The sequence below is a fragment of the Mustela putorius genome, unplaced genomic scaffold (assembly GCF_011764305.1).
Source record: "Mustela putorius furo isolate JIRA1106 unplaced genomic scaffold, ASM1176430v1.1 tig00000228_pilon_pilon_pilon, whole genome shotgun sequence".
Taxonomy (NCBI): domain Eukaryota; kingdom Metazoa; phylum Chordata; class Mammalia; order Carnivora; family Mustelidae; genus Mustela; species Mustela putorius.
Window position 1 is genome coordinate 32,799,111 of NW_025421322.1, and position 26,651 is coordinate 32,825,761.

At 50.3% G+C, this 26,651-nt stretch overlaps 2 protein-coding genes across 6 annotated transcripts in view; one reads left to right on the forward strand and one right to left on the reverse strand.

Annotated features, from left to right (window-relative positions):
• Nucleotides 1-26,651, forward strand: part of TG (thyroglobulin) — a 235,859-nt gene that overhangs the window by 130,415 nt on the left and 78,793 nt on the right. Inside the window, exons 40-41 of the mRNA XM_013051778.2 lie at nucleotides 1,058-1,217; nucleotides 8,566-8,768. Of these exons, the coding sequence (XP_012907232.2) occupies nucleotides 1,058-1,217; nucleotides 8,566-8,768 (363 nt within the window). The remainder of the gene's footprint in view (nucleotides 1-1,057; nucleotides 1,218-8,565; nucleotides 8,769-26,651) is intronic.
• Nucleotides 16,025-26,651, reverse strand: part of SLA (Src like adaptor) — a 33,177-nt gene continuing 22,550 nt past the window's right edge. For 4 of the 5 annotated variants that reach the window (XM_013051776.2, XM_004743585.3, XM_045078146.1 and 1 more), the window contains 4 exons: nucleotides 25,085-25,188; nucleotides 22,765-22,896; nucleotides 18,582-18,714; nucleotides 16,025-18,033 (listed from right to left, as the gene is read on the reverse strand). In XM_013051776.2, the coding sequence (XP_012907230.1) occupies nucleotides 17,820-18,033; nucleotides 18,582-18,714; nucleotides 22,765-22,896; nucleotides 25,085-25,188 (583 nt within the window). In that variant the 3' untranslated portion in view covers nucleotides 16,025-17,819. The remainder of the gene's footprint in view (nucleotides 18,034-18,581; nucleotides 18,715-22,764; nucleotides 22,897-25,084; nucleotides 25,189-26,651) is intronic. The other variant, XM_045078148.1, reaches the window with a different exon arrangement.

Here is a 26,651-nt window from a genome sequence, read left to right on the forward strand (position 1 = left end):
GACCACATGTAAAGGGATGAGGGTCACTCCACCTGCAAGTGACGGCAGACCTGCAGCCCACTGCCTGGAGCTATGCAGTCTTCCAGCACCCCAGGCCTGGCCCCGACTTTATTCTGGAAGACTGTCTGGGTCCTCCGTGGTGAGTCCTTTCAGTTTGGCCACCCTGCCTGAAACCTGTCCCGGCGATAGAGAGCTACTCATCACTCACCTAAGGGACGTGGTGTCACAGATGGGAGGGCCCAGGAGAGTGTGCTGGGAGGGGGGCTGAGCCTGGAATTCTGGGTCGGCCCCTTCCTTTCTGTACGTGCTTTTAAAAGTCATTTCACAACTGCGAGCCTCGGTATTCACACCTGTAGAATGGAAGTGCTTGTAGTCCTTAGAGTATCTGCCTACGGGGTGGACCTGGGATGTGGCAAGACTGTCTAGCTCCAGGGGATGGGCTCCCGGTCTGCAGGGGCTGACCCTTCTGCTCGCTTTGCAATGTGAGCAAAGTATTTACTTTATGACCCTCAGCTTCCTTCTCTGTGACATCAGGCTTACTAGCGTGCTAGGGCTGCTCTGATAGGGTTCCACAGACCGGGTGGCAAAACAACAGAAAGATTATTTTTTCAACATTCTGAAGGCTGGAGGTCTAAGATCCAGGGGTAGGCAGGACTGGTTCCTTCTGAGGCCGCTCTTTGTGGCCCAGGGATGGTTGTCTCGTCCTCCCTCTGTGTCTACATGGTATCCCTTCTGTGTGTGTCTCCATCCAAATTCCCCCTTCTTCTGAGGATATAGTCATACTGGGTTAGGGTCCACTAGCTTAGCACCTCGTATAGGATGCTCTCCCAAATTCAGTCACACTCTGATTTCGTAGAGTCAGGAATTCAGCTGTGAACTTGAGGGGGACACAGTTCAACCTGTAACATAGGACTAAGTGTACCCATGTGGCGGAGTTGACAGGAAGAGTTGTGGGTAGGCTCGGAATCTGGCACCTTCTTGGGAAAGGTGCCCTCACTGAGCTCTGGTGGGTGAGAATGGGTCAACCTGTAGCCTCACATCTCTCCACTCCCCACAGGCCCCCAATGCCTCTGTGCTGGTCTTCTTCCACAACACTGTGGAGGGGAGGGGGACTGAAGAGCAGCTGGCCCTCGACGGCTCCTTCCTGGCTGCTATCGGCAACCTCATCGTTGTCACGGCTGGCTACCGAGTGGGTGTCTTCGGCTTCCTGAGTTCCGGTAAGTTGCTTGCGTGGTTGGGGATTGCTGACCCCCTGAGCTGAGGGCCACTCTACGTGTGGTCAACCCCTTCTTCCCAAAGCCCCATCCCTTCAGGACCCCTTGGCCCTCCTCTAGCTGAGCTGAGCACTCAGTAGACTGTCCCACACGCCCATGAGACCTTCCAGCGATGCTGACACCCATACCGGAGAGTAATTGTTGCCATTGGTTGATCTTACTATGTGCCGGAGCTGTTCCGACTACATTATGTGTTGTATCTTGTGGTGGTGGTGGTGGAGTGTGTGTGTGTGTGTGTGTGTGTGTGTGTGTGTGTGTGTGTTTTGAGGCCCCAGAAGGTTAGACACTTGCTAGCATCAACAGTCAGGAAAGATCAGAGCCAGCTTTCACCACCAGGGCTGACTGGCCCTTAGGGAACCGTAGTATGGATTATAGTGCTGGGCCCACAGGGGCACCATTTGACTCCACGTAAGGGCTGCCTCCGTGATGTTTCCCGTTTCCTCTTTAATGCCAGCCTCGCTTGCGAACATCAGCCTGTCCCCATCCAGTCGCAGAACTGTTTGTCTCCTTGCTTCCATGCACCCTCCTCACCAGCACCCGGGGCAGAATCGGGGCCCGGACAGCTCCCCTGTCCGTCTTTTCCTCCATGTCCAGCCCCTCCCAGTGGTGGGACATTTGTCAGACAGCCACGGCTGGGGGTAGACCCGCAGGTCTGGGAATCTGGAGAACCAAAGGCCACCTCTGCCATTCAATATCTGTGGGACCTGGGCTAAAACCCTTCATTTCTGAGTCTCAGCTTTCTCCTCTGTAAAATGGGGACAATCTTACCCAACATCCACAGTTCCATGAGGCCGTAGGGAGGCTGTACCTGAGAAAGGGCTTTAGATGCTACAGTGAGAACCTCCAGATAGGCACTGAACTTCATCTCTCTTCTCGAAGGATCTCATTTAAGACCCAAACGCCTTACATGCTAAGTCAGGATGGACAGGTGGAAGGTGGCATGGTGAGAATAATGGACTCATCTAGAGTGTGGGTGAGTGGGTAGAAATTCCAGAGTGCTGGGGAATGAGGGCTGGGTGCACACGTAGCATGAGCCCTTGAGTGCCAGGAAGAAGATTCTAGGCCTGCAGGACAACCATGAAGCGGGAACCAACTTCAGGCAAAATACGACCAGATGCCAATGAGGGAAATGCGGATGGTGCACACATTTCAGAAGATTTTCCTTCAGAAGGACCGGGGTCAGCTGCCAGAGCAACAAAAACTCTGCCTTTTTGTGAACGTGGGACTGATGATGATTTGAGAAGTCCGTAGCTCCCATCTCTGAAGAGGCAGGTGAAATTCAGACATCTTGAACGTGGTCTTGGACGTGGTCAGGTGGAACGTTCTACAATGTGGCTGATGCCTTGTCTTCGAGCCTTTCTGGACAGAGGGGAGCGAATTCCCATGTTACCCATGCCTGAGGGGCATGTAATCTCATTGAGAATTTGTGTGCTTCTAGGAAGGGAAACTCATTCCTGCTGCTGGTGGAGTCAGTGTCAGGGGAGGCAAAGGAAGTTTCTAGAATACCTTCTGGAATGCCCTTCTCATTCCTGACCTGGAGCGCTTCCTGTTCATTGTGCTTAAAGCAGAACGGTCAGCGAGAGGGGAGGAATGTTACACTCAGCAGTGCCTGCCTCTACCAGACGTCTCTCCTGGACCGCCTTCTTTCACTCTCACGGCAGCTCTGTGGGGCCAGTACCGAGTGGCCATGTGGCAGGTGACTCAGCGAGGCTCTGGGAGGTCGAGGAACTCCATGCCCCAGTTGGGAGTGCACTTGGGGTGTTAAATCCTATTGGTCAAAGAGCAAGGAGAAACATCTTGTGGCTTGCTCCCTCGGAGGTTTAGAAAGGGCCTTTGGATTCTCTGTTCTTCTGTGTAGAGAGCAGGATGTGTCTTTTATGCCCATTGAGCCACAGACAGGTTATCTTCGCTTTATTTATTAGACTTCCTAGCTTCCCCCTCATTCCTGGACCTTTGCCTGCCTTAGCTGAGCCTCCCTACAGCTCCACTAGGAGGGGGAGCGATGCATCTGTAGAAAAACTGAGACACTGAAACGTTAGGATGCAAACACGGCCTTCCGACTGCCTGTGATCCTGGAGGATGCTCTGGAAGAGGAAGACAGTGGGCGTGTGAGTCTGCAAACTCCCCCAGTAAATTTGTGACAAGAGCCCACCATCCCCTTTATCAATTAAAACAATAGTTAATAGATTTTACCATGTAGAGTGGTTTTAAGTTTATAGAATAATTGAGCAGGAAGTACAAAGAGTTCCATAGATGCCTCCCCCTGCCTCAGTTTCCCCTACTGTCTGACACTGGGTGTTGATGGGGCACCTCTGTTAGGATCGAGGAGGCAACACGGGTAGGTTAGCATTGACTGAGGTCCAGAGTTTCCAGTAGGGCTTGCTCTTTGTGTCATCCTCTCTGTGGTTTCGATAAATGTCACGTGTCCGCCATTATGGGTCACGCAGAAGAGTTTCACTCCCTAAGACTTCCCGTACTGCCCCGTCCCTCTTTCCCCTTTTCCATTGAAAATACTTGGACACCGACGTTCCGAACATGGGTCTGGAGAGAGAGGGGCTACTCTGAGTGCCAGCCAGAGCCCAGGGTCCTGCAGGGAACACAGGCTTGGCATCCACGCAGCATGGGCTCTGAGGGCAGTTCAGCCAAGCTGTGGACCCGAGGGGCTCTGGGCAGTTCCTTCCCTCTGTGTCCATCCCTACGCTGCCCATCTCTCAGACGATGCTAAGATATAAGTGTGGAAGGCCGACAGCTGGCACCCTGCCTGGCACCCAGCAGGGGGCTCACAAGGGTTAAGCTCCCTTTCCTCTCTATGGACCCAGATGGGGCTCCTGCCAGGCAGGGCTGGTTGTGGTCATGCCCCGGCCCCACATGGAGTCAGCAGCTGGCACGAGTTGCCCCTGGACCACAGCGGCTGCGATAGCCCCTGGCGTGGACGGAGAGTCCTGCCCAGCGGTCTCTGCCCACGTTCCCTGGTGATGAGCGTGGGTGGCATCCGCTATGGTAGCCCGCATGAACGGGGTCCTCCAAGAGCTCCAAACTCTGGAGGCAGTTTTCAAAGTGCCGGGGGGAGGACAGAAACAGAAAGAAGCTCATGCCAGGCCTGTGGCTGACAAGACAAGCTCGTGTTCTCTGTGAGAAGAGGGAGGCCAAACCCAACAGTACTTTAAGGGGGCCCTGGTTCCTGGTAAACTGAGCTGTTGGAAAGCTCATGAAGGGGTTGGTGGTGGGCGGGGGAGGCCATTTCCCCAACCTGGATCCGGCCCGGGGACAGACCCTGGGGGGCACAGGGCTCAGTGACAATCCCCACTCTGGCAAAGCACAGCAGGGAGGGGAGCAGGGGCAGGTGGAGTGGGGGGCGGTCAGGTTCAGAGGCGTCGGGGGGAGGGTCAGCCTGCAGGCCCGAGTAGGCTGTGGGGCAGAGGAGGGGTGCTTTGGCTGGGGAGTCAGAAGGCCAGGCATGGTAGTGTTGCCCCTTCCCTCATCATCCCCAGGGCCTCCAGAAAGGGTCTGCTCCCCTCCAGCCGGAAGAGCGGGCACAGAGTCCTGTCTCAGCGGCTCTCCCCCGTAGGTGCAATTTCTGCTGCAGAAGCCAAGGCACACTCTGCAAAGAGCATCTGGGAGAATCTGCTGGGACCTAAATCTGTTTCATTTTATTCAAGAAAAACTAGACAATTTCTACAGTGCTTTATGCTGGGCACTGTTCTGTTTCCTTTACAATTGTTAACCAATTCAATCATCCTAACAACCCGAAGACCTAAGTAGGGTTATTACTTCCATTGTCCTGATAGGGGAAATCAAGTCACACTAGGCAGTGTGTCCAAGGCCCCGCAGTGCTGGTAGGTGGTGGGGTTGGGGCTGCTCCCAGCTGGTCTGGTTCCATAACCTGGGTGCTCGGCCACCTCACCTGATTCTCCACGACCATCAGTGACACCGGGGGAAGGCCCACTGTGACCTCAGAATGGCCCCAAGGAGCATTAAAGGGAGAGCTGGCAACATCATGTGAGCGAGAACCAGTTAGGGAACGGGGGAGCAGCTGGTCTGGCTGGGGTGGTTCTGGCCAGTGCAGGTAGGAGTGCCGAGCAGGGCAGCCTGGGCAGGTGGACAGGGATGGATGCCCGCTCACCTCTGTCTCCCTACTGGACTCTACGTGCAGCTGGCAGGGAGCCCCACTCCGGCGTCCTCCCCCAGGGGCACGGCACAGCTCACGTGTGTGGCAAGATAGAGCCAGCAGGACACCGAGGAGGCCTCAGGGGCTCGGCCAAAGCAGGATGGCCAAGTGAACGTGGCCGTGTTGGCTGGGCAAGGGCCAGTGTTGGAAAATGAAGGCAACCCAAGCTGCTTGGATGGGCCGAGGCCACTCGCAGAGGATCACAAAAGCTGGGAAGACATTTAGACTTGACTCTGGGCACAGACAGGGGAGTTAGCAATGCTTTTGAGCACGGAAAGTTCCATAAATGGAGCACTTTTTTTTTTTTTTTTAATGAAAATAACACAATGCCTTGCACATCATAGATTTTCCAAAAAGTGTTGAATTGGTTTGAGTGTTGGGACAGAGAGTTCCGAGTGTGCATTAGGATCTAAGTCCTGACTTTCTATTACATTTGCTTCTTATGCCGAAGCAAACATTTCCTCTCAAGGGTCAGGTTTAGTCTCAAGGGTCAGCCTCAGTGAAGGAAGGGGTTGGAGCAGACTGCCTGAGGGCGGTTAGCTCGCTGCCCCTGTGTGCATGGCTGAGGCTGTGTGTCCCGAGGGCCAGCGCCGAACCTGTCTTGCTCTCCATGGAACCACATTCAACACCTGGCACCAGGCCAAGCCCTATCCAGACTTGTTGGAAGAGCAGCCCTTGGAGGACCCTCCCCTCTGACTTCTTGGGGGTCCGTAGACCCCACAACGTCAGCACTGTACTTGGGAAGCTGATCTATGGGAAGTCAGAGGCAGGGATAGCCGTCCCCAAACCTCCTATATTGTCCCCGGAAATGCAGGCTGCGGATGTCACTTCCTGGACGTGCAGGACTGGGTCCCACCCAGAGGGCGCCCAGCTTTCCTGCCCTGCCCAAGACCTCAGAAGCCACGCGCTCATCCTAACAGAAGAGAAGCGCAGTCCAGAAGTGTCCACAGTGAGGACTGTGGTAATGTCTTCACGAAACCCAGAATACAAAATGCATTTGAAGAAATTCTGAGAAGACTCTCAGACCAGCTGGAAGAGTAATTTGTACTGTTGTGGCCTCCGAGTGGGCGTTCTCGTCAGCTTGGTGAGCGCCCGCGTGAGGAATTGGGACGCAAGATTTTCCTATTCTTGTGTTTGGGAATACGGAGTCTCGTTGACAGTTCTGCACTGGATACTGAACCCTGTTAATCGTAACTACGGTCGTTCATTCACTGGGCATTGACGAAGGACTTGCTCTGTGCCCCTGGTTTCAGTGGAGGCCATTGGGCTAGCTAGGAAGGCGGTAGCCAGCGCGACAAATAACCCGGAAGGAGAACCTTCCTTACCTGAGGGCTGCCTCTGAACTATCCGACAGCTAAAACTTGAAGGACGGCTGGGGAAGAGGAGGAAGGGGAGGAAGGCCAGGGTGCAGCAGAGGGCTCTGGGCGGAGGAGGTCGCATGGGCCAAGCACAAGCCTGGAGGAGGATGGGGTGAGGGGTTGAAGCCACTGATGAGAAGCCAGGCGGCTGCAGAGCAGGGACGGGGAGGAGACGAAAGGAAATAGACCCCAAGAGACAGCCGCCTCCGGTCGGTCCCATGAGGCCTGGAACATCCTGGGAGAACTGAGATCATGTCCTAAAGGGATGTGAGGGGAGATTTTAGATAGGATAGGACTGGGTGTGTGTGTGTGTGTGTGTGTGTGTGTGTGTGTGTGTATGTGTGTGTGTGTGTGAGGGAGAGAGAGAGAGAGAGAGAGACGTGATCAAAATTATGCATTTAAAAGACTACTTGGGGGGCTCCTGGGGGGCTCAGTGGTTAAGCAAGCATCTGCCTTCAGTGCAGGTCATGATCTCAAGGTTCTGGGATTGAGCCCTGTGTCGGGCTCTCTGCTCAGCAGGGAGTCTGTTTCTCACTCTCGTGCTCTCTCTCTTTCTCAAATAAATAAAATCCTTAAAATTAAAAAAATAAATAAATAAATAGATAAAAGAGCCACTCAGCCCTCTCTTAAAAAATTTAAAACTTAAAAAATAAACAAAAGGCCACTCAGAATGTGGCATGGACGATTCACCAGAGGGAGAGACACGTGGATACAGGAGGCCAGTGAGAAGCACTGAGGGGCTCAGTGGGGAGAAAGCCCGAGCCGCCGGGGAAGAGGCGAGCCGGGGATTCAGGGCAGCAGGTGTCAGGGAGGACCCTGGGACTGTGTAGGAGCAGGTCGGGTGGGTGATGCTGCATTAGAAGGAGAACATAAGAAATTCTGCAAAGGCTCTGTGCTCAGGGGACTTGGAATTGATTCCCTTTGGGACTCAGTGCTCTTGAAATGTCTTAAGCAAGGTAGCCTCCTGGAGACATGAGGGGCTGGTGCTGGGGGAGTGCTCCATGCCCGTGATAATCCTGAGCCAACCCCATGTGGGTGGTGATTGAAAACCTGGGAGCCACTGGGGTGTCCTAGGGCAAAGTGGGCAAGTCTTAGTGTGAACCAGAACAAGCCGGGTATTTCCGAGTGGTTAGCCATGTAGATGGACAAGGAGGGGCCGCTGGATTCAGAGGATGGCCAGAGACCATGGGCATATAAGTGTCCCAAATGCTGACAAGAGCATATTTTTGCTATATTATATATACATTGTGTGTGTACATCTGAATCACTGCATTAAAAAAATAGTGCTGAGATTTCAATAAATATTTTCTGAATTGCATGAAAAAAGAATAGAGTAACTCAGCTGAAGGCTACTGAAGGTCATGGGAGAAGAGGCAGTGAGAGCTAGATGGAGAGCCTCAGCCATGCCTGGTCCTGGTCAGGGAGGAAGAGGTGTGGAGAGCCACCATGGTGGGTCAACACACGGGGCATCCCCACTGCCATGCCAAGCCAGGTTGTGGTCTGAACGTAGACTGCCTCTGATGTGAGCAGCCCCCCGGGAGGTGCCCTCGCCTTTGGTGGGAGAGCTGTGGCCCAGAGAAGTGGAATGACAGCAGCAGGCTCTCCTACCCAGAAAAGGCTGGAGGGGTCTGGTTCTGAAGCCATGCTGTTCCCACCAACCTACATAGACACAAGTCCAGGCCCCCTAGAGGTACCCCAGACAGCCCTGGGGTGGGTAAACCCTAGACTGTGAGATCGTAGATGGTAAAAGGCTTTCCTTTTGCAGGTTCTGGTGAGGTGAGTGGCAACTGGGGACTTCTGGACCAGTGGGCAGCTCTGACCTGGGTGCAGACACACATTGGAGTGTTTGGTGGAGATCCTCGGCGCGTGACCCTGGCAGCAGACCGTGGCGGAGCCGACGTGGCCAGCATCCACCTTCTAACCACCAGGACCACTGATTCCAGACTCTTCCATAGGGTCGTGCTGATGGTGAGTCACCTGTTCAACCTTCAGACTTGTTTTGGACACTGTTGAGGTGAAGGAGCCTCACTTACTTCTTGAGACCACTTGGCTTCGATTGCTTGGTTTCCTTTATCCTTTGTTTTGAGTGTGTTCTTGCTCATGGCCATCTTTCCATGGTCAGGGAATTTGAGGATGCCAAGAGGCTCCTCTGACTACTGTCCATCATCCCAAATGGTGAAAATTCTAGATGGGGAAGTGTTTCCATTTTGGGAGATCGCTCCCAGGGTTTAATGGTGTGAACTCTCAAAGATCTCTCTCGTCAGTAGACAAACACAAGGAGATGGAATGTAGGATGAGGAGCTTTCTGGTGGAGGAAAAGCTAATGATGGCACAGTTTAGCCAATATGATGCTAACGACACCTGACATTATTGCCACAACAGGAGAGAAGTAAAACAGAGAACCCTCATCTGTTTTCTGGTGTTGCTTCCCTGCCCTTCTCAGGGTTTGAACTCTAACTCTTCCTTTATGTTGTCTGGTTTCTTCAATAGTCTATGCTCCCATCTCCTGGCTGCAGTTCAGTTCTGGCAGCATTTCTTCATGGAGCACTATTGGGTGATTCATTCCTCTCTCTGAACGCTTCCACCTCATTGTCTAAGTTGGGGAGGGGTGGCAGGGACCCCAGAGCTTGTCCACGTGTCTGATCAAGGAGCTGCAGGCTGCTGTGTCAGCAACCACAGGATGAGGCATGGTGCTCCCAAGATTTGGCCAACAGTCATTGACTGTTGAAAGAAGGCAAAGAATAGAAATCATCACTCATGACTCTGCTAGATGGTCTGAAGCTCCTGCTGGATGGTGATGGTGGTGATGGAGATGATGGTGATGATGGTGATGATGATGATGATACAGTGATTTTGATAATGACAATAACTGTTATGGAAGAAGTTACCTGTTGATCACAGCACAAGACCTGATGGTTATTATCACTGATTAGCTGCTAATTTTGTGGAACGTCCAGTTTGTGTGAGGTGCCATGGTAGGCGCTGGAAATGTCACGCTGAATAATTCATGTCCTAGTTCTTGGGAAACTTACAGATTACTGAGGGGTGAGGGAAAACACTTAAAGCAGATATTTAAAAGTGGGTCTTGGGGCAGCTCATAGAGAAGCCCCCAACTAAGCACAGGGAAGAGGGAGTGTCCAGGAACACTTCTGAGGAGAAGATACATCTGAGTGATGTGTTGAAGACTGTGCAGGCATTTCACTGAAGGAGGAGTTCTAGCACTAGGCCATAGCTTGGCTTCTCACTGAGATCTGCCAGTCCTATATGTGGGGGACGGGGGGACAGGATCTTCACGGTCAGCAGTGATGGAGATTGGGAGGCAGGGAGCAGCCAGATTGGATGGACACCTTGACTTCCATCCTCAGTGAAGGGAGCCATTGGGGAGTTAGGTCTGGTTTGGTTTGCTTTCCCATTTTAACCATATTTAAGTGTACAGTTTAGTGGCATTAAGTAACTTTACAGTGTGGTACAATCATCACCACTAATCACTTTTAGAATTTTCCATCATCCCAAACAGAAACTCTGTAACTATTGAAAAATAACTCTCCATTCCCTGCTTCCCAAACCCTGATGACCACTATTCTACCTTCTGTCGCTGTGAATTTGCCTAGTCTAGGCACCTCACAGCAGTAGAGTCATACAAAGTGTGTGTGTGTGTGTCTGGCTTATATCACTTAGCATAATGTCTTCATAAAGTCTCATCCATGTTGTAGCCTATATCAGAATTTCCTTCCTTTCTAGGCTGAATAACATTCCGTTGTACACATAGACCACATTTTGTTCATACAGTCATTTGTTGATAAACACTGTGATTGTTTCTGCCTTATGTGACTAGTGCTGCGATGAACTTCGGTGTGCTGTCAATGTGCTTTTAGGCAAGTAAAAAACTTGCTTCCCTTTAGGAAGACTTGTCTTAAAGCCAAGTGGGAGATGCCTTTAAGAGGGACAATCCTGGAAGCAGATAAAACAATGATGAGACTATGAAGTAGCCAAACTAAGGAAAGATAGAGCACCATCAAAACCAATGTCATGGACTTGCTAGCAATTCTAAGGTCAGATAAACAGATTCCAGCATTGTCCAGCCTTCTTGGGATCCAAACCCTTGATTGTCATGAGGAGGATAGGAGTAACATTGTTTGGGAAGATGTGATGCTGGATCAGTACTGTCACCATTCCCTCCAGGAAGCAATACCACTTGCCACTTCGTCTCTCTCCTTGAGCCATAGGAGCTTTCCAACGTTCCTTGAAGGGCCGGTGCTCTATTCTGCTTCCCTCTGTGTGAACACTCTTACCCTATCTTCCTCTCTGCCTTCTCTATTTGTCATTCAGGGAATTCTTCCAGACTCTTTTTAGCCCAGAACCAGACCTTCTTTATGGCTTGTGCTGCCTCTACTTCTCTGCACAGCATTTATCACGATTTCCTACCAGTAAAGAATTATTCCCACTGCTCAGTCTTTCCCGCACAAGACTGTGAGCCCCCAGAGAACAAGGGACAGCTGTGTCTTATTCTCGCACAGGACCCTAAGCACTCAACACAGTTGTCCTAGAGTGGATGCTGCATAGCTAATATCCAGGCAGTGAATGAGCAGAGGAATGGGGGACAATGCCCAGGACCCCCCAGGCTGGTCCACTTCCCTCCCTACCTCCATTGCCTTGTGTTTCTTGTCCTTTGATTCAGATTTTCTTCAATCTCTCCCTCTTAGTGGGCCCATCTTCATGGCAGGAGGTCTGAGGCCAAACATCTTTCAATTCCTGGTATTGAAAACAGAACTTTCCGACTTTGAATGCTCCTGCAGGGGTTTTCCCAGAGGCCTCTCCGAGACCAGATACTCAGTGGGACCTGGAAGACACCAAAAATGCCTTCCAGTCAGCCCAGAAGGCAGAATGCTTTTTTTGAAAATTCTGGAGACTTGAGGTGTTTGCGGAATTTCAGAAACTAATCTGTTTCAGCAAATGGTAGTGTATTTAAAAATAAACTCTCCATCTGTTTTAGTCATTTAGAAACAGCTTTTACAACTGCTCCCAGCAGTCTTTGGGATGCATGTGAAATTATTTGGTATTTGGAATCAAGAGAACGAAAATACTTCAATACATTAGCAGTTCTTAAACATGTTCTTTACCAACAGATGTTTGGGGGAATGGATGTGAGTTGGTGATATATTCTTGGATAAGATCTTAAGTCTTTCTGCAAATCTTGAGGCCAGAGCTGTTAGAAGACATGAGGCACAACAGGCTCCTGTGATAATTAATGACTTTATTTAGATGATTTGGGGCCACAAGGCTCTTCCAATATATTATCTTGTGGATTGCTCACATTGGTTGGCACGGGGTCTTTCTATTATTTGCAATCTGAAGACAGGAAGTCTGAGGCTTAGGGAGGACTAGTGACTTGCTAAAGAACACACAGTAAAGAAGGAGCCATATCAGGGGCTAGAACCTAAAGCCATATCCTGTGTTTTCCCCACCCTTTGAAGCTGCTTCCGCAGAGAAGCTGGAGACTCTTCCAGGGCCTTAATGCCGAAGGGAAAGAGCTCAGGCCCATGATTAGGCAAGCCTGCCTTAAGATCCCAGCCTTGGGCAAGCCCTTCACTCTTGAATTCTTCATGGATAAAATCAGTATGTTTAATTCTGTCTCCCAACGGCTCAAGAAGTGGTCATCATGTAAGAATTGTGGAGTGTCCTGCACCTGTAGGAACTCGAGAAATCCAGGTTCCCCCTTGTCTTGCCAAGCGAGGGCAGCTCCAAAGCAAAACAGGTCAGGGGAATTGGTACCTGCACTCAGGGCCTGGGTTGAAGACGGAAGAGGTGGCGACCTGTCGCAAACCTGCACTCTGTGACTCTGATGCCCTGGACGGTATTAAGAGAAGACAGAGGAGGTCATGTCCCCCACAGTATGGTTCGTAGGATCCAGAAGAGGTTTCCGTTGCCTTCCTACAGTATTGCCTCAATTCTGTATTCCTCAGAGGGAGCACCAGGCCTCAGGAATTGGCTCAAGCTACATTTTCCTGTCTCTTCTCTTCCTCCATTCCTGCAGGAACCCTGCTCTCCAGGCTCCCTAGTACCAACATTCCTAGAAAATGCCATGCCTTCTTCCACATCCTTCCATTGCCCTGCTGTGGTCGGCATGCGAGCTTCTCCACTTGGAAAGCCGCTCCGTTCTTCAGGGCTTGGCTGAAATGGCACCCTGTAAGCCTTTCTCCATCTCTTCAAACAGAATGATTCTCATTTCAGTAGAAAAACTTCTATTTAGCAATTTTTAGGAATCCTGCCTTGTCTTCCATGCTGGCTGTTTTTCTAGCACATCTTATTCCAATTCTGTTGTGACTGAAAGCTTGACAGGGCCTGTGAGCTTTTCATCTTAGACTTTCCTTAATGCTTCGCAGGGCTCTGTGTGGAAGATGGCACAGCGTCTGTGCTGAGTTCCATCAAACTAGCAGAGGGGCCCAAGAACTCTTTTCTCCTATTTTCACACCAACTTCATAGTGCCAGTACTTTCTTCTCCGTTTCTCTTAATCAGAATCAACTGAGCTATTCATGGGCTCTAATGCTCTCATCTAGATTTTAAGATACATGTATCGATTGCCTTTAAATAGTCCTGATGGGAATTTGAGTGTATCTTCGTGGAATTTTTTCATGATTTTCAAAAAAATATCTGTGTTTTTATGATGTGAAGTTTCATACCCGTGAATCCAGTTGATACCATAACCATGAGCAGGATTTTTGTCTCCTTGGGTCTTTTCATAGAGTTTTGAACTTCTCTCCCCCTAAATTTTGCAACATCACTGTAGGCAAGTCCCTATCTGTGTCCTAGTTTGGTTGGCATTATGAATGATGTCCTATTTTTATTGAACTTTCCAGCTGGTCAGGGCTGGCATAGGGGAATAGAGTTAGCTCCAGATTTTCCGAGCCTTCGTACCACTGCCAGCACTCAGTCTGTTGTCTCCATGGGCTTTTCTGATGTTATTTCATTATCTGTACACGTTGGCAGGCTGATTTCTATCCCCTTTGGACAAAAATGCTCAGCCGTTCTCACAAATAGATCCAACACTGAAGGAACTCCAGTGATAAATATGTTTCTTTTTATCTCTTTTTCTTTTTTGTTTTTTTTTTTCCTCTTTATCATCATATTTCCCAAAGTGTCTCATGATCTCTGGGGGCATGGGTTCTTTCTAGGTGTTTCTCTGCCGTCTGAGGGCCTTGTTCCCATGCGCAGGGCTGAGGCTGGACAGCTCAGACAGCGGGGAGGGGAGGGAGGAAGAGGGGCCAGCCCTGCTGACTGAGGGAGGCAGAGGTTCCTCTCATTTGCACCCCTGTAGCCCATCAGCCTTTCTTTTCCTTGGACCTGATCCTTCCTGCTCTTGGTTTTCTGCGTCATACCAATCTTACTATTCCCCAAGTTCTTGCTTTCTGAATCTTCTTTATGGCTTTACTTTTAAAGCTCTTCTTTCATCTGTGTTTACCTTTGTCATCTTTTACTCTCTCCTTGCTGCTTCGACAATCACCTCTTCTGTGAGCTTCATGAGTTGAAATCTGAGCTATCACGCGTCATTTTTTGTTTTCTGGTCAATGGGTTTGAGCAATAAATGTCCCTCTTACTGTTGTATCAGCTCTGCCCTGGGCATTGGGGGAAGTAGCGACATGTCCTATATTTCTGTGTCTTTGATTATTGCTTGTATTATGTTCTGCTTAATCATAGGAGATATGCTTTTTTTTTTTCTTTTAAAAGCTTTTAGATACATAGGATTTTAACCCGTTCTTTTGCAAACTGATTTCTAATTTTATTTCATGATTATTATGGAGCTTGTGTTGGGGAAGGTTGACTCAGAAATTTATTAGGATTTCCCCTGTGAACTAATATGTTCTTCGTTGGTCAGCAGAAAAGTTGTATAGTGTTATCGAAATCTTCTCTCTACCTACCTACTTATTTTTGCTCGATCTCTCCGTTTCTGAGAGTTGTGTGTTTAAATCTCCAAATAAAATGACCCGTTTATCTATTTGTTCCTACAATAGTTGCTTGATATATTTTGAAACTCTATTGTTAGATTAACACAGGCTCAGTCATTATATCTTCTTAATATCTCATTCCTTTTGTAATATCTCTTTTGCCCCTTAGACAATTTATTTTTGCCATCAATTCCATTTGCCTCGAAATTCAACACTTGCCCTTCGTTCCTTTTTGCACGAAAAATGTTCCAACGCTTTATTTTGAAATCCTGCATTCTTTTGTCTTAAAGCTTGCAAATTTTCACGATGTGTCAAGTAGATAATACAACATCAGAATTTTTAAAATCTCTTCTCTTCATAGCAACCAGTCTGCTCTTTAAAACATATGGATGAAATGATATCCTTCCCTTAATTAGATCCTTCCATTGGCTTTGCCTTTCTCCTAGAATACACCCTGACCTCCTGACATTCCCATCCAGAACCCTGCGGGAACTGCCTCCCTCCTGACAGCCCCTGCACCTCGCTCCAGCTCACTCAGCCCAGGCACCCTGGGCCCCTTCCAGCTCCTGCCACAGGCAGCCTTGCTCCTGTCCACAGGAATTGCCTCAGTTAACCCTACTGCCTCCGGTTTTCCTCGAGATATTTGCCTGGCTATTTGCTGCTCACCTTTTAGGTCTCAGCCCAAATGGGAGCTGAAATGCATGCACTGGCAGGGAGGCCTTTCCTAAACAGACATCCGGCTAAATGACTTCTCGCCCAGTCACACGTGGGTCCCGGGTTACTTTCTGCACTACCTTCCCTGCCGTGACAAAGTTTCTTATTTATTTATAATCTCAAGCTCTGTGATATCGGAGATCTCACCTAGTTTTCCCTGATATAGCCTCAGCACCTGGAGCCATGTCTGGCATTTAGTAGATGTCCAAAAAAAAAAAATATGTGTAGACATCAATTCTTGGAAAAACAGAAAGCAAAACTATCACACGTGGTCCACAGAAGTTATCTGGGTGAGGTAGAATGTTCATAGCGATCGCTAAGAAGTTGTTCTCTCCCCAGTCCCCTGTGCCCAGCTTCAAGTTTGATTAGACATCCTCTGAATTCACAAACTCAGTTTTCCTAAGGAAGAAAACTTCAAGGAAGAGCTGAGCTGCTACCTGGCACGGTTCTTCTTAGTGTTCCTTGTTCTCTTCTCTCTCCAGAGGCAAGTTTGTCTGGAAATTCGAAACACAAAGATGCTCCCGAGTGAGCCTCCCTCCCACCTTTCCCAGAAAGCTCTCCCCACATGCCAAAGGTTAAATATTTATTAGGTATTATTTTAATCAGAAATAAATACATGATTTAGCAAAGTGTAATGCTTCCCACTTAGAAATCCCTCTGAGTGCTCCCCAAAAGTTCCCAGCACACTAGTTACAACGGAAAACAATGCATAAGACACTGTACAAACATCTGGCTTTTGCAAGGTCACCCTGCCTTGTGGTGGAAGTCAGTATCCACAGTGTTATATTCATTTCCCACACATTGGCTGGCCTCTTGCAATGGCCTTTAGGGACTCCTGGGGGAAACCGTGAATATCTTCTTGTATAAACACACCAGAGTCTGATAATACAAAGAATCACGCAAATGCATATACACATACCACCAGCACAGTGATCTCAGATCTCCGGAATGTGTGTGCTGAGCAAACATCTCCTATCTGGCAGCGAGGGGATCGACAGGCACACCTCCCCCCCGAATCCCTCTGCAACGGTGGAAAATGAGTCTTGGGTGCCTCGGCAGCCCCCTTTCTAACAAGATCCGGATGGGCGGCCTCAAGATAAATACTTTTCCTTTTCTAGAACTTTTCTGCACTTTCTCTTTCATCTCTTAAAATAAGTAGGCCAGAATTAAAGCCACTCTGCCTCCCTTCCTTCCCGGAGCTCAGCCGTTTTCTTCGTGTGGCTGCCAGGCCCGTCTTAGAATAAAGTACTGGTGATGCAGAAAAATAAATTAATCCTCTAGAACTTAATCGATTTGCAGTTTTCAAAGAAGCCAACCGTTCTCTCCTACTCAATCCAGCTGCACTTAGCCTCTGCGAAGGTGCCGCTGAGACGGGAGCTCACGGGCCACCCTTGCCTGACCCAGTCCCCTTGGAGCCATGAGCTGATGTCTCCTTCTACAACCCACTTTCACGATATTTGTAGACTTCTCCCTGTCTATACCATGAGTCCTCTGCTGATCTGTCCTTTCTGTCAACCTGACATGGGACTTAACACACTTAGCTCTTCAGGCAATCGTGAGAGAACCACTGATGAGTCATTATTGGTAAGAGTCTCAGCATGTCAGAGAAGTTCTTTCTGCACCACGAAGCCATGGCTGGGGACACCAGGAAAGCTTGCACAGCTCCAAGTTTACCCTCACGATTTCCCATAAGCAGCCTCCCTCTCTCTCCTTTGCCTTGCCCTCTGCAGAGCAGGGAGGCTGTCTGATTGTTGTGCATGTGGTTCCAGCACCAGCAAGCCACTGGGTTCTCCTGATTCAGGGATGATAAGAAAGATTAACGTTTAGTGTCACTGAGTTCCCTTAAAAAGAAAGGCGCTGCATATCAAAGGTCTCTATGGGTTGGTTAGAAAAGTTCATTGTGGGGGACACGTTTGCAAATCTGGCCTGGCCAGGACACAGCGTTCAGCTCATCTTCTCAGGCTTTTCTTGTTCAGAAGTTATCTCTGATGAGCCCAGAGTGTGACCATCTGGACAGTTCGTTGAACGGTCTTGTGCCCTTTCTTGTGAGATAATGTCTTTATCTTTCCCACAAATATAATGAGCACACACACATACGCGGGGCTCTTCGGAAATGTTGCCCAATCATGTCGTGATTCAACGTTTCCTGATGTCTTGGTACTGATCAGACACTGGGGAGGGGTTCCCTTAGTCATGATGTGGACAGAGAAGATGTGAGTTCGAGTCCCCATGTGCCTTCTCTTGGCTTCTGGAATATGTGTGGCTCCCCAGGGACCAGGAAACCACGTGTTTCCACCAGATCCCAGGTGATAGTTCCAACCTTTGTTATTTTGGGTATACACGATGGTGTCTGTTCTCAGGCTAGTCTTCAAAATATGGTGGTGACGAGAAGAAGGAGCTCTTCCTCTTGCTCCCGCTGTATATCAAGGACATGCTTTTCTTCTTTCGATCAAAGGAGGTGTTGTCATCGCTGGTCAGGGACAGGTAGGAAGCGATGCTTTCCCGAAGGCCATAGCTGAAAAGGGACTCATCCACACCGAGTGGGTTCCTGGCTCCCTCGGCGTCCTCTTGCAGTCTGTGAGTGGGAAGAATGGGGACAGTCGGAAAAAGAAGAGAGGGACAGAGAGAGAGAGAGCCAGAAAACAGGAGAAGAAAAAAAGAAGAAAGAAAGCCTGGTTAATACTTCTCACACTTACTGTTCTAATTCTGCTTCTTACAATTGTGGCCAAGTGATCTTGGAGAAATCACTTAACCTCTCAGAATCACCATTTCCTTGAATGGCTGTAAGTTCTAACTGCAAATCGGAATGAGTATTTCTTTATGACCTTTACAAGAAAGAACAGTTTTCTTCATCTCCCAAGGCAATTTTCTGATCTCAGTGTTGAAGATAACCCACTAGCTCCTGATTACAGATCCCTATAAAATGCAATGACAGTGAGGCCTGAGGCTGGGTTAGGGTCTCCCAGGGGACAGAGGGATTCTGTGGGTTGCAGCGTGCCCTGCTGAGCTTTCCCCAGGCCAGGCTGTAGTCTGCTATGTTTTCAGCTGTCAGACTCACTCACTGGTTTGGGGTGCATCCATGCAGGACACACACACACACACACACACACACAGACATCCCACCTGGGCACCCTCTTCCAGTTGAAGGTCTTCTGGCGCAAGGTGACCGGCGAGTCAGGGACCCTCGCTGCGGGGGTGGCCGTGCTCTGAGTGAGGCAGGGTGTGGTCAGGACACAGCACAGGCCATCAGCCACCTCTAAGGACGGAAGCAGAAAACTGGTCAGTGACCCTGGGATGCCCAAGCCAGCATGGGGTATGGGGCCTGAAGGACCATCCAGTAGGGATCTCTGGTTGTTCATAGGGGAAACTAAGGCCGAGATAGGAAAGAGGCATGGCAGTGTGACGAGTCATGCACCCAGTTGTTTAAGACATGTTAAGTGCCCTGAATGCGCACTGTGCTTAGCTTGGGGCAGGTGTAGTGCCCGAAGATTGGATCCAGAATCATCTATACTGGGGTTTGATTTCAACTATGCCCTTGACAGTGAATCCCCTTGAACCTTTCCGAGCCTCAGTTTCCTGGACGGTACACGGAGAGGACAGGCAAGTGAGAACAGCCGGCAGGAGGCTCTGCCTCTAGGGTTCACGCTCTTGCCTGGCTCCATGAGGTGCACCAGGTGCAAGGCAGGGTCCAAGTCCACCGATCAGCGCTTCCTCCCGCACCAGCGGCTGATGCACGTGCAGGAAGACAGGAGGAGAGAACACAGGCGGAAGGAAGAGGGAGCCGGCGAGCCGGAGGGCAAGAGTTAAGGAAGGGGGGAGGGAGGGAGGGAGAAGAAGTAAAAACACTGCAAGAGAAGAAAAGACACCAGAAAAGAAGGAAGAAGAAGGCAAAGATAAAGCAAACAAGAGAAAGTGGAAAAAGATAAAAATGAAGCACAATCTTTCTTCTCTAGCCTGGATGCTCATGCACAGAGAGAATGATTCTTCTCTAGCCTGGATGCTCATGCACAGAGAGAATGAGAATTAAATAATCCACTGCTCTCCCCACCCCTTCCCCCCAGGGTAGCGCATCTCTCTACCCGCATCAGGCTCCAGTCTCTACGCCCCGCGGCTGTGGGAAATCCTTGGTCTAGCTGTGCTCATTCATTCATTTATTTCTTTCTTTATTTTTTAAGATTTTATTTATTTGAGAGACAGAGAGTGAGAGAACATGGGAGCACAAGATGGGAGAGGGTCTGAGTGAGAAGCAGACCCGCCCCCTGCTGAGCTGGGAGCCCCATGCAGGGGTGGGTGCTGGGACTTGGGGATCATGACCCAAGCCAAAGGCAGACGCCCCACTGCCTGAGCCACCCAGGTGCCCCTCAGACATTATTATAGGCCGAGGAAATCCTGTGTGGCCTCATTTAGGTTGCAGACCCTGGTGCAGGGGACAGGAAGTGTCCAAGGGTATGAAACATTGCTGGCCTGCAGCAGGACAGAGCCCCTGGCCGGGAGCTGGTCCATTGCCAGGCTTTAGGGAGAGAGTTTACTTCTGGCTGTCTCCGCCTCTCATGTTATTTAGGGAGCTCTGGGTGCTCTTGCCAAAGAACAAAAGGACGTTGTGGCTGAAGAAGCAAACCAAGGCTAGCAGGGTGGCAACCAATAATGCCTTGTTTCTTGGCGTTCGTTCTGACTTTCACTGTGAGCTCAAATATCCACCCACACAGTCCCAAGAAACGTAGGATTGGGCCCTGAGGTTGGGGGTTCTTAACTGAATGTGTGTCTGAAATAATGCCCTGTCATGGGCTGGAAATTGAAACAACCTTTCAGGTTAGGAGGTGAGGGAGAGGGAGCCAGACGCAGACTGGAGGGACCTGGGCCAGGGGACAGTGGGCAGGGTTTGTGAGCGGTTAACCCTGACGCTAAGTCCGAATCCCCACAGAGTAAAAGAACCAACACCTTTCAGAGCCGGACCTGAGCTTGTCCCCAGGCTTCAACTCAGCGTGCCCCGGGCAGGTCTGAGCAAGCAGTGTTGTTACACTCACTCAGGGAAGGAGGAACCCTGGGCTCCCGTCGCTTGTTCAAGGTCACAGAAATGTGACCCAAACCTGCTTCATTGACTCAGAACAAGACACTTGTGTCAAAGACGACTCATTACCTCTGAAATGGGGGAGAGAGAGGTCCTCTCTGCCTGTGGGGTCTGGACACACTCCCTTCAGTCTCTCCACTCCGTAGAATATTCCGGAATGCTCATTCCTCTCATACGCCTGGCTTCCCAACCACTGCACATCTGGGCTATCTGTGGGACTTGTGTCCCACCCCTCTGTCTTCTCAGTCACCACCACACACAGGACAATTTAGGGGCCAGAACTTTACACTCATGGTTTTGTGTTTGGTCCTAACAATAGTCTCCTAAGAGGCATGCAGACGGACGTCCCCATTTTAGAGATGAAGAAACTGAGGCTCCAGGCTGTTAATGTATTTTCCCAAGGCACCAGGTAATAAATACAAGCCACCTGGAACACAAAGATGTCTGTACAAAGCCCTTAGCACACAATTTTTCTGATTCTGTGATTCTGGGTAGAATCTGGAGGAATCTTATTTCCCTTGGGGGTCCCCAGGGGCACAGGAAGCCACTGACACAGTGGCCAGGGTCATATTTCTGGAAGACACTGCTCCCGCACTGGGGCAAGCCACCTGGGTACTCTTGGCCTGGACGCCTCATGGGTCTCCCAGTCTGTACAGTGTTTGCTGGGGCAGCAACCTTTTCATGTTTGCTTTTGTCTATGCAAAACTTATGGTCTCTCCACCTCTCCGATGATTGTTATTAAAAGCCAAGTACCACAACCAACCTTTACTCATAATCAGTAAAAGCTGACTATCTCCAGGACTCCCTTCCTCTTTCATTTTTAGCTAAGCTGCTAGGTTTTCAGGTATCAGAGAAGGAACCTTTGGCTGTCACTTACTTTGCATCTGCCCCATTCCGTAATGACATTATGTTAGGGGACGCGCTACAGGAGCGACCCAGTCATTGCAACCACGCCAAGGGGTTGTTCTCGTCCACCTTCCACGAACAGGGCGCTGCGGCCCTCAGAGAGGGGGATCTTTCCCCGAGGTCTCACAGAGCCCGGACGCGAGCTTGGGCCTGTGTCTCCCGAGAAGCCATTTCTCCTCCACGCTCTCCCTTTCTAGTCACTGGCCCGGCGTGATAACCCAGGGCCTGCGGGCCCCTTTCACCTTGAAACACCCTTCAAGACCGCACACGCTTTAGAATGTTAGCAGAGATACCCAGGACGGCGAGGTCCAGAACCAGGAGTGGAAGACACGCACACCATGGAGCAACCTCTTTCCTCTTCCCGCCAGTAGCGGGAGAAGGGAGGAGGAAGGAGGAGCCCTGGCTGGGGACAGGGTGAGAAGGAGCCCGCTTCTATGTGCCTGGCTCTCCCTTCAGCACCTTCCTGGCACTACTCAGCGGGTTCTTCACACACGCCAAGGCACAGAGGCACACAGCGAGCCTAGGGTTGCCCAGAAGATGTGGGATATGAACGCCGAGGTCCCAGAGCCAACTTTTTACTATAACTCCCTCTCACCTGGGGTAAGATGTCACCTCCTGGCCTGGCATTCAGGCCCGTCGCTGTCTACCTGGGACCTCCTCTTCTCACTCTATCCTTTCCTGTCACCTCCATCAAATCCCGCCCCACGGCTGCCATCTTGGAGGGCGCTCCCCATCCTGGCCAGTGTGGAACACTGGGCCCTCCTTCCTGGTCCCGGGGAACATGTCCAAACAAACAAAGTGCAGCCCTGGTCTTAGGAGCTTGTTGGAAAAGCCAGACTAGGACACAGCTCACTGGGTCATGAGGCAAAGAGACCCCGTTCTAGGGAAAGGTCGGCATGCATGGGAGCCGAGAACCCAGGCAGTCAATCCTGACTCCGAACACAGATCAAGGAGGTGGCTTCCTGTTGCTTTGCCAGGCAGGAAAGGACATGAGTGGCATTTCACAACAAAGTCTCAGGGGTCTGTAAACATGTGGTGCACTTAAGGAAGTGCCACCTGTTTGTGGCTGCAAATAATGGGCCATCCTATTTCTTCCCGTAAGGTTGAGATGAACTGAGTTTTACCTACTTACGCAGCCTTCACAGGCAGCCTGTTTTAGCTGGAAATCTATAGTCTGCATTAACAAGAAAAGAGCAGATTAAGGGAGCAGGGTGAGAGCCGAGTCAGTCACCTGGCTTGTATAGGGGACCCATGCCCATCCTAGACACAGGCACCGCGGGGCAGTTAGCCAAGAGACGCTTCATTGCTCTGCCACCGCGGGGTGCTTCTTACCGGAATAGTGATTCACCAGGTCCTCCAGGCACTGGAAGGTGAGCCTCGGGGAGATGTAATACCAGTTGTTCGGCAGGCGGAAGATGCGGTAATGCTTCACCTGCCTGTGTCTCACCGAGAGGGAATAAAAACCTGTGGGAGATGGAGGATGGGTCAGAGGCGTCCCACAGGGCTCTGCCGGCCATCTGGAGAGCCCACAAGGTGGAGAGACTTCCTCAGCCTTGGGATGCAACAAGAACACCCAGACGTGCACTCCCGCATTTGGAGGAGCGGCCACTAGGACCCCCACCTTTGGGGACTACGCTCCCTCTGCTGAGACCCCACGAGTGTGCTCCTCTCGTGGCCCTGACCCGCTGGCCACACGGATTTTCAAGTGCACCTGCTTAGTCTTTGCTCTGTGAGCTTACCGTGCTGGGTGCTCCCACATCCTTGTCTGGATAGCCACCACGTCCTGGTCCCTACACCCTCTTGGTTATGCCTTACGCTTGGTTTTCTCAGAAATGTGGAGAAAGTGTCAGCTGAGACTTTTTCTGGGTATCCCCAAGAAACATGTCAAATATGCCGTTTTGCCTTAAGTGCCGTAAAGGTAGGGATGCAGTGTGGGCTAGGAGGAGCAGAACTTTGGACAAGCACCTTCCCCTCTCCTAGCCTCGATTTCCCTAATTGGAAAGTGGGAGACTTGGAAGTAGGTCCCTTCTGCTCTGTCCTTTGGGTTCCAGGAGTAAAAAACACTCAACAGACGGTGAGAAGAGTAGGACGTTAGCTTTTACTGAGCCTCTTCAGTCTCCACGGGCTGCTCAGGGGCTAAGCTATTTCCCAGTGCTGTCCCCAGATATGTTATAGCTGCAGAAACGAGGCTCAGAGCCCCTGAGCACTAGGGCTGGAGGCACGGAGCTCGGGATCCGACCCTCGTCCTGATGGCATTCGACCTTTGCCCCAAGTCTGCCCTCTGAAGCCCGTCATGCATCTTCCTGTTACAGTGACAGGAACAAGAAGTCTGGTGAGCAGCTCAAAGGTGGCAGGTGGAAAATGATCAGAACTTTGCATACCCAAGGGAGCAGAGCCCGCCACCCCCGACCCCACCCCCAGCCCCACCCCGGCCCCACCCTGCCCCCAGCCCCAGGCTTGGCCACAGACCGGACAGCAGCTTTGATTTTAGATCAGCTCTGGCATCTCAAGCTGGGTTTTTCCCTCTCTTGGCCATGCCAGCTTCGAAGTTCTGTCTGAGTCTGGGTCTCCCACCTCTGGGAGGACGTGCCCAGGAAATGTAGCCTTTGCTTTGATCTGGTTTCCGCCTAGCACCTTTGAGCTTTTGTGAGAAAAGTTGTTCTTGAATTTTCTTTACCATAGAGAGATGGCCCCTGCTTCTCCACAGTGGGGCCGTTGCTCATTTAGGTGAAGGGCTCCGGCTCCACACTGCACTGGCCCTCAGTAGGTGTGTAGGAAAGAGTCTCAGGTACATTTTCTCTCCTTTGATACTTAGGCTACGAGAAACAGCCAAGAACCTGAACATATCTTCTGTTTTTCTTAGTCAGCCTGGGAAAGCCCGAGCTGCTGTCTTGCTCCTGTGAGTCCAGGTGCTTACACATCCCAGGTACTATGCGAAGCCCTTCCGAGCGTCAGTCTCATGTTCTAGGAGAGGGTGCCCGGGCTCAGTGAGACAGGTGTCTTCTCAGTAGTGCAAACAGCCAAAACTAGAACTCAGAGCCCTTGCTCTGGACCATGACACAGAGTCCAGATCTTTGGTTTTCACTGAATTACTTAGTGTTACATGTCAGAAAGTTGTAATGATAATGCTCGTGGTGAGTATGAGTATCTGTCTGCCTGACCTGATGCTCTACGCGGTCTGAATTCAGTGTAGGGCACAGTGGAAACCAGTGTTGAAGGCCTCCTGCTTAGCGAGAACTCCATAAACATGGTCATGTTTGCATGGCTCCCCAGATGAGCACACTGCCCTCGGAGCAGCAGACGACCTGCCCAAGGCACAGAGCTTAAGAGCATGGGCCAGGCTGACTCGGCCCAGTGCTGCCGACACCTGCTGTTGGCTTTGCTTCCCAGTTGATGGGACATTTCCCAGCGGGAACCTGCGGGGCTCATTGAGTCCTGTCGTGGCTGTGCCCTGCCAGATCCCTTCTCCCTGGCTCTGGGTCTCTAGCTTCCAAGCTGGCCTCTCTGGAAGTGTGGAGGCTATAGGGAGCTTACCAGATCGGATGGGTTTGCACGTGTGGGAGGAGGCAGAATGAGCCCTGTCGTGAGTCAGCCCCAAACCTCCCTGCTCCTCTCAGCCCTGGCACGGAAAGGCGAGTCGGAGGCCACTCACCTTTCTTCGTCTCACTCTCTCGGATCATGAAGGAGCCCATCTTCGTGTCTGGCAGCTGGAGCAGCTCCTCTGCCTTGTCTCTGCCCAGCCCTTCGAACAGCCAGCTGGGAAGGAGAAGGGAGGCATGAGTATCCTGGGCACACCCTCCCCCAACCAGGCGGGCGGCACTGAGATTCAGAACAAGGTCCAGTTCGTATAAAACTGTTGGGATTAAAAGGAGGGGGCGATTGGTCTTTCCTTCCTCCCTTCCTTCCTTGTTTCATTCCTTCTTTAAATCTTTCAGATAAAATTCCCGAGTGCCTACTGCATGAGGCCACAAAGATGCGCAAAGCATCTTTCTCATCTTGCTCTCCAATGCCAGCCGACCGTGCCTGTTCTGTATTAATGACGTAGACGCATTCTAAACCACGATAAGGTGCCTGTTTGGCATTTTGTTCAAGGTCTCTGCCTTGTATTCTAGCCACCCCACGGCTCCCTCACCACCCCACGAAGACAGTGACTATGTCTGTCTGTTCGTCTTTGTGTCCACAGGATCGAGCCTGGTGTGTATTTGTGAATGACTAAATGGGCATAAGAAAGACAGGGTGATGCATAATTCCACCAACCTAACAAGCCCCGCTTTGCATCCATTATATTTCCCTCCTGTCTTCTCTTGTTCAGCGTATTTTAAACAAAGTTGCATGGCACGATGCATTGACATGTGTTTCTTCCTTTTTTTTTTTCACTTAACCATAAAAAAAAAAAGCAGTTGTAATACTGTAGTCCAGCTTTCCAACAGAACGTACACCTTCCATATGACAGCCAACACTCTTGAATATGCCTTTGAAAGCAGCTCTGTGCACAAAGGAATCTATGTTCTAAGGAAATGGGCACTTTCTCATTTTGCAAAGCAGTCCCCAGCCAGATCCCAGCGTGGAAGAAAATGCTTTGTTAGCACTTGGCTGGGGTGTACTCAGAAGCAATTATACCTCTTTTTAAACAGTCTCTGTATTTTAGGGGGTGAACCTTGGCTTCTAATCCATGGGTCTGAACTAGTGCGCACCACGACAAATACTAATGCTTCGTCCCATCGCATCCTTCCGCATCCCCCAAGGCACGTAAGCGAGTCCTTCTGGCACTGTGGCTGTGAGACAGTGATAAGACCACAGATTTATAATCGGATACCGTTTATTTATTTACTGGCCTCCAAGAGCACTTTTGTTATTAAGATCGTGATTCGGCCTAATATTTTAACTACCCTCTTAGTTCTGCACAACATCTGCATATTAATTATCCTAGTGTCTGCGACAAATTTTCATTCTCCCCCATCCTTCTAGGAAATTCCACTCATAAACACGAATTCAAGAAAAAACAATAGAGACAGCCAGGCATGAATACGCATTACAAATATCATGCATATTGTGGGCATTGAAGTCGGATCCTCACAGTCACCCCCTAAGACAGGTAGTCTTGTCTCCCTTTCACTGATGAGGATACTGAGGGTCAGAGTGAATAAGTAATGTTCTCAAGTTACAGCATGTCAGCCACTGGTCAAGTTAGACTTGCGGAGCGTTTTTCTTGGACCTCG